The following is a 12,630-nucleotide window of genomic DNA, read 5'->3' as shown; positions in this document are numbered from 1 at the left end:
TGAATGAATGAAATGACACTTCTTGGAGAACAGAGCTCAAGATATGGAGGATGTACCTTTACCACCTGTGTACCCTGCTGTATCTGGTGAGGAATGTGTCAGTTTCACTGTTAAATAACAACTATCAAATTAACCATGAAAAGGTTAATCAGCACAGTTTCTGTTTCTTGATATATGAAATACAAATGCAACCCCTTTTCTTACCTAACAAGCTGACCAGAATCTTAAACTGGGAGACCACATGGATCTGGAAAAGAGCAAATCGTTAGATTCAGTTAAACATTTCTGACAAGGTTCAGCGAATGTTCATTTTAACTAAAACTAAAAAGGGACTAAAAAGCCAACATCAATGGCAAGGATCTGACTTATATGCAATCACAATTTCTGCTCATGAAAGAGGATTTCAGGTATGTGATGGATGGACAGATATCCCTGCAGAAACAGGAGAACAGACAGCAGAGGATTCAAAGACGAGTAAATAATTTTACCAAAGTTCTAGCTTTGATCATATCTCTTAGACGTCAATATCATGACTTACCTGCTGAATCTTTTTGGAGAAGTTCTTATTGGATTTCTCTAATGTCACTTCAAACCTGTTGCAACCTATGGAAAAGAAACAAACACAGGAATACCTATAAAAAGAACCATGACAAAAAAATGCTGCTCCATGCTGCTCTCCTACATGAATCATTAAAAAAAAAAAAAAAAAATTCCTGGAAGAACAGAAGTTGGAGATCTAAAAGAGACAGTTGTCTTTACTGAGGATAGTAAGTTGCTTTTAGCTCCAATTTTAGAACAAAGGGTTTCATGCACCTCTTCCTGGCATTAGCAGAAAGGACCACACCACAGTTTACTGAAGCTGCAAGGTACTTATGAGGATTTTATCCCACATAATAGTACCTTGGCAAAGTATTTCATCAAAAGAGTGTAAAAAGTAACAGTCAAATATGGGAGCCCAAGCAATGAATCCCAGCCCAAAGCGTTCTTAGATCTAACTAACTCCCAGCAGCTACCATATGTCCTGCATCACAGGACAGAGCAAATACCATCCCCGGAGCTAAAGCAATTTAATGCTTCTACACTTACTGCCACTCTTGGGTGATGCTACACGTGCTGACACTGTTGCAAAAAAAGGGGGGGAAAGTTACAGGCCTTAAAAACAAGTGAAGCCCATCTTGCTGGGGTGACCAAAATATTTAGCGTCAAAAACCACCAAAGGGTCAAAAGGAATAACTATCACAGCGATAATAGCAGCTATGATTAACTATGCAACAACTAAGTGCCAGGCTCTGGATTTTAAAATTTATGTGTATTCTCTGTGACCTCACGACCACCCCAAGAAGGAGGATTATTCCAATTTCATCTCTGAGAGACCTGACAGGTCAAGCAGTTAGAGAGCAGCCGGGGAGAGACAGCCCAGAGGCAAACTCAGGGCTGACTTTCCGTGGAGCCTGAGTAAAGCCTGCACCCTGCCACCTGCCTCCCAGCTAGAGGAGAGACTATGTACATTGCTGACTGTGCAAGTCAAGTCAGTGGAGATTCTCTGAGCAGCCACAAAGGCCCATGCCACCAAAGCTGCTCTTACTTCCTCCACATGTCCCTGAGAAGAGGAGATGAAGACGGGGCCCTGAAGTTGTGGGCGATTCAGAAACCTACTCTGTATTACGTCATTACATTTCACAAGGGAAAAAAAATCAGCCATTACTGCTTGATAGAGAGTTCTGTATTTGAAAAGGACATTATTACCTCTAACAATTCTCTTTCTAGGCAGAATTATCTAGGACAGAGAGTCTCACACTTTTTGATCTCAGGACCCATTCATCTTAAAAATTACTGAGGATCAAACTTCTACATGGATTACAGCTTTCAGTGTTCACCATATCAGAAATTAAAACTGAGAAATTTTAAAACATGTATTTTGGTGGGGAGGGGTGCTATCCTGCGTCTTTGTAGCTGCACAGGTTTTTCTCTAGTTGCGGTGGGTAGGGGCTATTCTCTAGTTGTGCTGTGCTGGCTTCTCATTGTGGTGGCTTCTCTTCTTGCTGAGCACAGGCTCCAGGTAGGTGGGCTTCAGTAGTCGAAATTTCCAGGCTCTAGAGCACAGGCTCAATAGTTGTGTTGCAAGGGCTTAGTTGCTCCCCAGCATGTGGGATCTTCCCAGATCAGGGATTGAATTTGTGTCTCCTGCACTGGCAGGTGGATTCTTTACCACTGAAACACTGAGGGAAGCCCCTCAAAAACATGCATTAACTGACTTATAACAGTAATAAGTTCATTACATATTAGCATAAATAATATATTTTTATGAATAACTATTTTTCCAAATTTAAAAGAAAAGTATTGTTTTACACTTTTGTAAATCTCTTTAAGGTCTGGCAGGAGACCCTGGTTCAATTCCTGGGTTGGGAAGATCTGCTGGAGTAGGGATAGGCTACCCACTCCAGTATTCTTGGGCTTCCCTGGTGGCTCAGCTGGTAAAGAATCCACCTGCAATGTGGGAGACCTGGGTTCGATCCCTGGGTTGGGAAGATCCCCTGGAGAAGGGAAAAGCTACCCACTCCAGTATTCTGGCCTCAGAATTCCATCGACTGTATAGTCCATGGAGTCACAAAGAGTTGGACACAACTGAGTGACTTTCACTCCACTAACATAAGATAGCTGGCTCTCACATTTGTTTCTGCATTTAATCTGTTTTGCTACACTGTATGGTTGAGGTATATGACAAACATCTGTCCTCATGTGGACATGTAGTTGAAAAAGGGAGGAATAGCTTTTTAATAGCTTTTTCAGATAATTGTGGATCTTTGATGCCAGACCAAAACTTGACAAATGGAGATTCTTGCAATCTGGAATCTGAAACATATTAATGAACTTTTCTGTTACAGTCCATTGGTGTATCTTACATTTTGAATGGCTCTTTTATTCATGCTTTGTTTAGAAAATATTGGTTCACATAGTTATGCAGATTTTCCAAATGTTGACACATTTTGTTACAAGATTGAGAAAAAAAAAAAATCATGCTCAGTGCCCGTCTCATCAGAAAAAGCTTTCAGTACTGAGAAGCTGTCAAGTTCATGGGGTTGGATACAATTTTTCCACAATTCTGATTTTCTCTTGAAAGCTCTAACTTTATGATCAGTAACACTACTGCCAGTTGTTTTCTTTGAAGTGAGAGACTGTTCCATTTTTGAGAAAACATCTACCAAACACCCAAATGCTCTGAAAAACCACAATCTATCTGTTAGTCATTCTGATGCTCCATTAAATAGACGGTCAGCTCAGCTCATTACTCCCAACAATCACATGAGAACTCTTCCATGAGATGGTCACTGGGCTGCATACCTTGCATGCAGCAGAAGTGCTTACTTGTACTTCCCATTATACCACAGAGATTATTGAAGAGGTGTTCTCAACGGCAAGATATAATAAAACTAATACTTTTTACTGCCCCTCACAGAACATGTATGCTTAGTCACTCAGTCCTGTTCGACTCTTTGCAACCCCATGGACTGCAACCCGCCAGGCTCCTCTGTCCATGGGGATTCTCCAGGCAAGAATACTAGAGTGGGTTGCCATGCCCTCCTCAGTACTGGAGTGGGTTGCCATGCCCTCATCAGTACTGGAGTGGGTTGCCATGCCCTCCTGCAGGGGATCGTCCCAACCCAGGGATCAAACCCAGGTCTCCCACATTGCAGGCAGATTCTTAACCGTCTGAGTCACCAGGGGTGAAACTGGCAAAAGAAAAAAAACCACTGTGAGCATACACGGGGGAGAAATACAACTGCTAGGTCAGTGTGGTGCCCCAGTTTTTTTGACACACTGTCATGAACTTGTTTTAAGGGGCAGCAGTTTTAGCTGCCAGTACTTTTAGACCATCAGTGCAAATGTCAATAAACGTCAATGAAAAAATGATAATGCTTTAGTGTTACGGTGTGAACTTAAGTTTTGACATTGTGGATCCTCTGAAAGGATTGTGGGAAACCTCCTGGGGTCTGGAAACTGTCGACTGAAAAAAAATGCACAACCTAAAAGTTGAGAATTATATTTTATTCTGTACACTTGCTCAGGACCTCAGGAAGAGCCAGGATATATAGGCGTTCAGACCGAAAACAAAACCAAACCAGGTGGTCAAACATCAAAAGAACTGCTATTTAAGAAAACCAGACTTCTCAAATTTAGTGCTTTTCTATGTATGGGAAGATACAGGAGTCTGCTGCTAAGTCGCTACAGTCGTGTCCGACTCTGTGAGACCCCACAGACGGCAGCCTGCCAGGCTCCCCCGTGTCTGGGATTCTCCAGGCAAGAACACTGGAGTGGGTTGCCATTTCTTTCTCCAATGATGCATGAAAGTGAAAAGTGAAAGTGAAGTCGCTCAGTCATGTCTGACTCTTAGCAACCCCAAGGACTGCAGCCTACCAGGCTCCTCCATCCATGGGATTTTTCAGGCAAGAGTACTGGAGCGGGGAGCCATCGCCTTCTCCAAGTGTCTGGACTCACTGAAATCATTCCTCTGATACACACCTTAACCATTTAGGGCCAGTATACTGTTTTTCAGGCTTCCCAAGTGGTGCTAGTGGTAAAGAACTCACCTGCCGATGCAGGAGACATAGGAGACGTGGGTCGATCCCTGGCTTTGGAAGATACCCTGGAGGAGGGCATGGCAACCCACTCCAGTATTCTTGCATGGAGAATCCCATAGACAGAGGAGCCTGGCAGGCTACAGTCCAAGGGGTTGCAAAGAGTCAGAAATGACACAACTGAAGCGATTGAGCACGCAAACACATATACTGTTTTCCTCCCTTCTGAATCCCCTCAGGGTGCACAGTTTGAGGCTGCAGTGGCTGATGGCTTGAGGGTCACACATCCTTTGTCCACTGTTATGGCACGTAACATTTTTCCTTCACAAGACCAAACTGTGCAAACTACTGCTCTAGGGTGAAGCATCACTGAAGTAAACATAAAATTGTTAAGACCTTAGATAAGAAGTAATCTAAAGCCTCTGTTTAAGATACCAGTAGACTGAAGTTTCTGAGTCGACTGAAGCTGAGAGATGTTTGTGAACTCACAGGATGGGGACGGCTCAGATCAGATTGGAGTCCAAATCCCGTTCATCCCAGTCTTTCCAGGAAATCTTATTACCCACTCTATCCCTTTCCTCAGAAAGATAGTCTAGTTGAAAACTTATCAAGGTTTTGATAGGGAGAGAGTAAAGGGACAAACTAGGTAATTCAATAGTTAATCCCAGTAGGGGACTGTGAGTAAAGAAAAAAGTATGGGAGACCCCCGTGTAAACTAAAGACCATGCAAGAAAGCAGGTTTGTTTAAGCACGGGTGTGTTAAGCCACTTCAGTCATGTCCAACTGTTTGCAACCCCATGACTGTAGCCTGCCAGGCTCCTCTGTCCAAGGGATTTTCCAGGCAAGAATATTGGAATGGGTTGCAATGTCCTCCTCCAGGGGATCTTTCTGACCCAGAGATCAAACCATGGTCTCTTATGTCTCCTGCATCTGCAGGCGGGTTTTTTACCACTAGCACCACCTGGGAACCACAAAATCAGCCAAGAGAAACAGGAAACATGCCTCCAAACAATAAAACAATGGTGCATGAGACACACATCTTGCCCAGTGAGCTAAATGAATTAATGATTCCTAGGTCACACTTCTCTGCACATACTAAAAACAAAAATATGAGGAAAAAGTGACATTATATTGAAACCTCAGATATGTTGCCATTTTTAGTATATGTTATTGCCTATTTTGTTCCCTTCTATCACTCCATGATAGTCCCAGTTTGACCACGAAGGACAAGAAAACTCCCCGACCTGGCGTGGAGGAAGAGCAGATGACGGAAGTGTGAGATCTGCTCAAGAATGAGGAAGAAGGTGGCTTTTTCCCCTCTCCCCACTTTTCCTTTGATTAGAAAACTGTAGCCCACTAAGTTCTTGAGGTACAGCACCCTCCCCACCCGATTGTAAGTCTCACAGGTGTCCTATTCTAATAAATCACTCCCTATTTTTTACTGTGCTTCTCGCTGAATTCCTTCTGTGCTGAGATATAAAGGACTGGAACTCCCAAAAAATGCCAACTAGTGGTTTTAGTTTGGAATATCTCAAATGTAGAAATGCAGCTAGTTCCATGGCTGATTCATAGAGGCCCAGGTCTATTTCTGGCTGATAAACAGAACAGAAGTGGCTTAGAACTGAGCTGTTCTCTAAGGGTATATGGAGAAGTGAGGCTTCTAATTAGAGTTTGATTTCCTAACTAAGGTAAGTTAATATTGCTATCCCAGTGACCTGTGGGGAAACTGAGGAAAAGTAACTAACCTGTCAAGGGTTACATGATGAATTGGGGAAGGAACAATCACCACCAGGGTTCCAAGTCAGATTAACATTAACATTACCAGTTTGAGCCTATACTATGTTGAAAAGTTTACTTTTAGAGTCCAGTTTTCAATTCCTCATCACTTATACAGAAATGATATATTAAACAAGTTACTTTATCAGAATGATGGCACAAAGAAGTGATTATCTTTTGGGATAAGAATATTAGATTCTCTTATCTCCCTGCCTTGTACATCATCTGAGCTCACAGTAAAGGGTCAAAACAGAGTTGCTTAATGTTGAATAAAATCAAAGGTAGGTTTAATTTTTAAATTATAGACTGGGTTGATATCACAGAATACAAATATTCTGGCTTTGAAAAATGTAAAGCAAGGGCCAACAAAGTACTGTCTGGGGGGTCAAACCTAGTCCTCCATATGTTTCTATAAATAAAGCTTTGCTGGCACACAGCCACATCCATGCTCTTTTGCTACAGTAGCAGAATAACCATGACAGAGACCTTATGACCTGAAAAGCCCCAAATATTTACTATTTCTGTAAGTAGATAAGATAGGGGCTCCCAGAGAAAGAGAATCAGTCATGGTTTTCTTGACATAAAAGAAGCCATTTTTCTTCCCCTAAGCCATTGTGTAATGTAAACCTGACCACAGTGCTTGTCCCTGCCAGGTCTCAGTAATAATGGTCTTAAGGGAACAAAAGAACAAACCTTTATCAGGCAAGAGAAGTCACAACAGCAAAGACAACAAGCAGGTATCAAGACTCCCAGTTCTGTTTCAATGGTAAAGATTAGCCTACTTTCTTGAGATTTTGCAGAATTTAACACCTGTCCCCACTACCCCCCCCCCAAAAAGGATAATGATATTGATCTTCTCAGACCCTCTTGACTTCACTCAACTAAAGCTTCAACTCTCAACTACCCAAGTCCCTTAACTTAAAAAAACTTTCCCAATTTTGCTGCTTGGGGATATGCTGCTTTGGGAAAGATCTCCTGTGTTCTCCTTAGTTGCAACAAGTAATAAATCCTTCCTTCTTCCACTCTCTTTCTTGCTTGTGTCTTTTTGCTCAACACCCACCAAGAGGCGAACCCAGTTTTGGGGTAACATTTAGTCTTTTTTTGGGAACAAGTTGGCAGACTATTGATTTAAAGTTAAAAAACTTGAAATGAAATATAGGATGTCTCCTACATACGAACATTCAAGTTGTAAACTTTCAAAGATGCAAACGTGCGTTCCATCAGCGTCAGGTTGTGCTGAAATTGCAGCCTGTGCCCTCCAATTGTGTTAGTTGGGTACCCAGGCCAACTTTGTTGGTCTTACAAACAAACAGGACTTACGAACGTGCTCTTGGAATAGAACTCGTTCATGTGTAGGGGCCTATTTTGATCTTCTGGTTTCCTTTCCTACCCCACCACTGAACTTGAATACCATCCTCCTTCCCTATTATACCAGTGAAGGGAAGCAGAATATACCACCCTGACATATGCTTCTCTGACACAAAGATTATTTTGAGCTGAAGGTAACTGAGGTGCAGCAGATACAAGAAAAGCTCTCTACCCTCCCCCATCTGCCAAAGAGCAAGACATAAATTTACAAAGGTCCCTTCTCTCCCCTCTCTACCAAGGGCAACATTTAATTTAGAGACAACTCTAGACCCTTATCAGCCTAGAGACTACACCAGAGCAATCTACCAACAACTTTATCTCCAGCTAGTTTCCCCATATATTTGCCTTCCCATAATTTGCCACTCTAGAAACTCAAAGTCCTCTTCCTTTGTCTTGGTGCTTCTCTGATTTACAGCTCCTCATCCAGTCAACCTAAGATGGGTAAGAGTAAAAAAGAATTCTTTCCTCCCTTACACCCGGTAAGATGCTCTTTTTCTCCAATATGTTACCCTTGTTACAAGCTCCAAAGAGAATGCTCTATTTCCACTCTTACAGTAAGCTATTTACTATGGAAAGTTATATACCAGGTTGAAAGCCATGAAATTCTGTTTCTTCTAATATAGCCAAATAATGACAATTTTATATGGTTCAACCTACTCTGGCTTTAACAGCTTATTCCTATAGTATGTATCTCCAGGGTATAATATACAAACATAAATTTTCTACAAACAGAACAGAAATAAAATTAGGAAAAGGGAGTGAGATGCTTTTTCCCCACTAGAGGGCACTCTAACAGAATAAACTTCAAATACTTTTAGAGGCTTCCCTGATAGCTCAGTTGGTAAAAGATTCTGCCTGCAATTCAGGAGACCCTGATTCAATTTCTGGGTTGGGAAGTTCCCCTGGAGAAGGGAAAGGCTACCCATTCCAGTATTCTGGCCTGGAGAATTCCGTGGACTGTATAGTCCATGGGGTCGCAAAGAGTTGGACACAACTGAACGACTTTCACTTTCTACATTTTTACTGACAGAAATATTCAATTAAAGTTTTAGTTTTCCAAGTCCTTGCATCCGACCCCAGGAATTTTGTGAGATACTTTATAGAAGAGGAAACTGACCGTGGAAAGGACCTACTCAGAGTCACATGTCAGAGAAGTAAAGCCTGACTAAACCCAGGTCCTCTCTGCCCTAGCCTGCCCCGAAGAAGTTTAATACGATCTTTAAAATCAACAGCTCCTAACTTTTCTTCCCCTTCTATCACACCATTTACACAAGAATTCTATTCCTGTAATATTTCTTATTTCTGGCCTGAGTCTCCAACAAGTGAGAAGGGAAAACACATCCAGCCCCACCTCCCAGAAGGTGATATGGGAACATAGTCTGAAAAAAAGAGAAAACCCTTGAGAGTCTCACAAGTTTCTCCCCACTCCCCGCTCTTCCACTGTGCTACCACCAACCCCCACTCACCTTTTCAATGGTCCAGGAATCACTGATTTCCCAGCTGTATACCAGTTGACTACCTTTTTTTTTTTTTTTAACTTGAGTAGTAAGCCACTTCCTGCTTGGTTCTGAAAAGTTGCCACTTACCAACGTCTTTCCGAATCCTATAGAGAAGAAGATGACCTTGTTTTGTTCCAACAAGCAGCCATTCCTCTGAAAAAGAAAAGGACCATCAGCTTTAGTAAGACCCTGTTTCCTTAGTTGGGGCTTATAATCAGAAATCAAAGGGTTGAGAAAATGAGTTGGCTTTGATAATATGTGTTTTGCAAAACTAAGAAATGTTTATATTCAAGAAATGTTTGAGAATCAAATAATTGAAAACAATATTTATTGAAGTAGGTGAGACATATCAGAGAATGAAAAATGCCGCCAGCTTCATTGTTTCAAAATGAAACTGACTAAAAATATGATAGAAGTTTATAAAATCATCAAATGGGTAGCATAAACATAAGACGAGGTATGTTTCCCTGTGCCATAGCACATGAAGCTTACAGGACTATCTCAAAAGATGGTCTAACAGATAGTATCAAGTGTGACAAAGATGTGAAGAAACTAGAATGTTCATACATTGTTCACAGGAAAATAAAATTGCAGCCCTATGGAAAACAATCTCACAGTTTCATAAAAGACTAAACACAGAGTTACTATATGACCCAGCAATTCCAAAACCCATGGGTATACACATCATAGAAACGAAAACATATGTTCCCACAAAAAATTGTACATAAGTGTTCATAGCAGTGTTATTCACAATAGCCAAAAGGTGGAAACAGCCTAAGTATCCACCAACGGATGGGTGGATAAACAAAATGTGGCATATCCATTCAGTGGAATATTCCAGTCATTAAAAGAAATGAAGTGGTGACATATGCTACAATGCGGAAGGATCTGACAATATTATACTAAATGAAAGAAGCTAGACAAAAAAGGCTACATGTTGCATGCTTCTATTATGTTACATGAAATGTCCAGGATAGGCAAATCGAGAGACAGTAAGATTAGTGGTTGCCTAGAGCTGGTGGGCTTAAGAAGAATGGGGCTAGTGGGCTTGGGGAAAAAGAAATGGGATTTCTTTTCAGGGTTACAAAAACGTTTTGAAACTGACTGTGGTGATATTTGCACAACTCTGTGAATGTACTGACAACCACCAAATTGTACACTTTAAATGGGTGAGTTGTATGGTATATGAATTATATTCAATAAAGCTCTTACTGAAAAAAAAAAGAAAGAAAGAAAAGATGGGCTTGGTTACTGGTTCTTAAATTTTGATGTGCATCAGAATTATTTGAGGATTTATTAAAATAGATTAGTAGCCCTTGCCCTCAGTTTCTGATTCAGTAGGTCTGGAAGTGGGCCTGGGGATCTGCATTTCTAATAAGTCCCCAGACAATGCTTATAATGTTTGTCTAGAGATAGCATTTTGGGAGACACTGGTCTTGGCTAAAAGTCAAAAGGTTCTGAAAGGACTTAAATAATTACCCTGATAGATTTATATTAAATAATTAAGCTAAATTAAGCATGTACAGATATTTCCTTGGCTTTTTGATGTTGTAACATAAAGGTCACTCATTCCCTTCATAAACTTCTAGATCCTTTGTAAAAGAAAATATTGGATAATGGCATAGACAAATTTTACTGAGGATGCATTGTATTCCGGGAAATGCTAAGCACTTATCACATGCTATAACAACTATCCTTTGAAGTATGCCTTTTTCTTTTTTAAAAGAACTTTTGGCCATACTACATGTGGGATCTTAGTTCCCCAACCAGGGAACTGGTTCCCCTTGCAGTAGAAGCATGGAGTCTTAACCACTGGACCGCCAGGGAAGTTCCAGTATGTCCTTAACTTAAATCTCTATTTTATAGATGAGGAAGTTGAGGCCTAGGGAATAAGTAACTTGTCCAGAGTCACACATTTAGTAAGACATGTGTAGCAGAGACAGGATCCCAACCCCAATTTGTCTTACCCTTAGCCATATGCTGAAAGTGAAAGTTGCTCAGTCGTGTCCAACTCTTTGCGACCCCATGGACTTTCCATGGGATTTTCCAGGCCAGAATACTGGAGTGGGTAGCCTTTCCCTTCTCCAGGGGATCTTCCCAACCCAGGAATCGAACCCAGGTCTCCCACATTGCAGGCAGACTCTTTACCAGCTGAGCCACAAGAAAAGTCCAAGAACACTGGAGTGGGTGGCCTATCCCTTCTCCAGGGGATCTTCCCGACCCAGGAATCAAACCAGGGAGATTTGCAGGCAGATTCTTCACCAACTGAGCTATCAGGGAAGCCCTGATATGAAGCACATGTTATGATGCACTTATTAAGGCATCTCATCTCAAAACAATGGGTGTTAGCCACAGGCTATCTGAAAAGTACGGTTATGTTTATAAAACAGGTCTGGAGCCACTCCAGGTTGATGTCCTTAGTCTTCCAGAAAAAGATAATGACTCTGTCCTCTTTTAGGTTTTAAAGTAAAGGCAAGACACAGAAAGTAAGATAGTGTGCTCTCAATGACATAAGTGGAAACGAGAAATAACACTAGCTCCAGTGGAACACTGGTGATGTATGTCAGAGCAGAACATGGGGCAAAAAACGAGTGCAGTTCACAAGGCCTGCTTTGAAAAATGCATTACGTTTAGAACTTTACTTATATTAATAGATATCACTGTACCAAGCAATTGATAATATTAAAGTTGATTTTCAGGACACCCACTAATATTTCAAATACAAATAAAACAAATTTTTTTAAAAATTCACTTACACACAAAAACCTACAGCAAACAGGGCAACATAACGTTCACCATCTTCCCCATCCTCTCCACTGTGACCCCCAAACACCTGCCAGTGTCCGTTTTTCTTTACCTCTTTCAACAGGTGCATCAACTACCCAGGTCTGCAAGGCCTATCAACTCTACCTCTACAAGGTACCTGGCAGCAGCCGTCTCCCAGAGTCCCCGGGGACCCCTCGGCCGGTCTCATGCTGTGTGTCCTTCCGTGTTTGCTGTCTCTGACCTTAAAGCACATCTCCAATGCTGTCAGATCGGGGTTTAAAAAATCCTCATGAAGTTGGACTGCCAAAATATGAAGCCAAACTCCTAAGCATGGTTTCCAAGGGTGTGTTTTCCATTTGTACTGAAATGTTTATTTGCCAATAGACATTTCTATCAAATGTCTACTCTACTGGTGATAAAACGGAATCAAATGAATTTATTGAAAAATTAAAAAAAATTTTAATTGAGGGACTTCCTTGGTGGTCCAGTGGTTAAGAATCTGCTTTGCAAGGCAGAGGACAAGGCTTTGATCCCTGGATGAGGAACTAGGACCCCACATGCCTTGGAGCCTGAGAGCTGCAACGGGAATCCCACATGCAGCAACTAAGACCCAATGCAGCCAAATGAAATAAATAAATATTAAG

General features: G+C 41.4%; 1 protein-coding gene across 11 annotated transcripts in view; it reads right to left on the bottom strand.

Annotated features, from left to right (window-relative positions):
• Positions 1-12,630, bottom strand: part of VPS39 (VPS39 subunit of HOPS complex) — a 47,023-nt gene that overhangs the window by 29,479 nt on the left and 4,914 nt on the right. For 6 of the 11 annotated variants that reach the window (XR_015134900.1, XR_015134897.1, XR_015134901.1 and 3 more), the window contains exons 2-5: positions 9,308-9,373; positions 1,087-1,119; positions 539-603; positions 205-247 (exon numbers count right to left, since the gene is read on the bottom strand). Coding sequence is in view for 5 of the 11 variants with exons in the window: in XM_086321720.1 (XP_086177846.1) it covers positions 205-247; positions 539-603; positions 1,087-1,119; positions 9,308-9,373 (207 nt within the window). In the remaining 6 variants the exon portion in view is untranslated. Of the gene's footprint in view, positions 1-204; positions 248-538; positions 604-1,086; positions 1,120-4,589; positions 4,675-9,307; positions 9,374-12,630 lie in introns of those variants that run through there. The other 5 variants (XR_015134902.1, XR_015134899.1, XM_086321721.1 and 2 more) reach the window with 2 other exon arrangements.

Source organism: Bos grunniens, chromosome 10 (assembly GCF_055505025.1).
Source record: "Bos grunniens cultivar Pamir isolate PY7600 chromosome 10, Bosgru_T2T1.0, whole genome shotgun sequence".
Classification (NCBI taxonomy): domain Eukaryota; kingdom Metazoa; phylum Chordata; class Mammalia; order Artiodactyla; family Bovidae; genus Bos; species Bos grunniens.
This window is presented reverse-complemented; position numbering and strand designations above follow the sequence as displayed.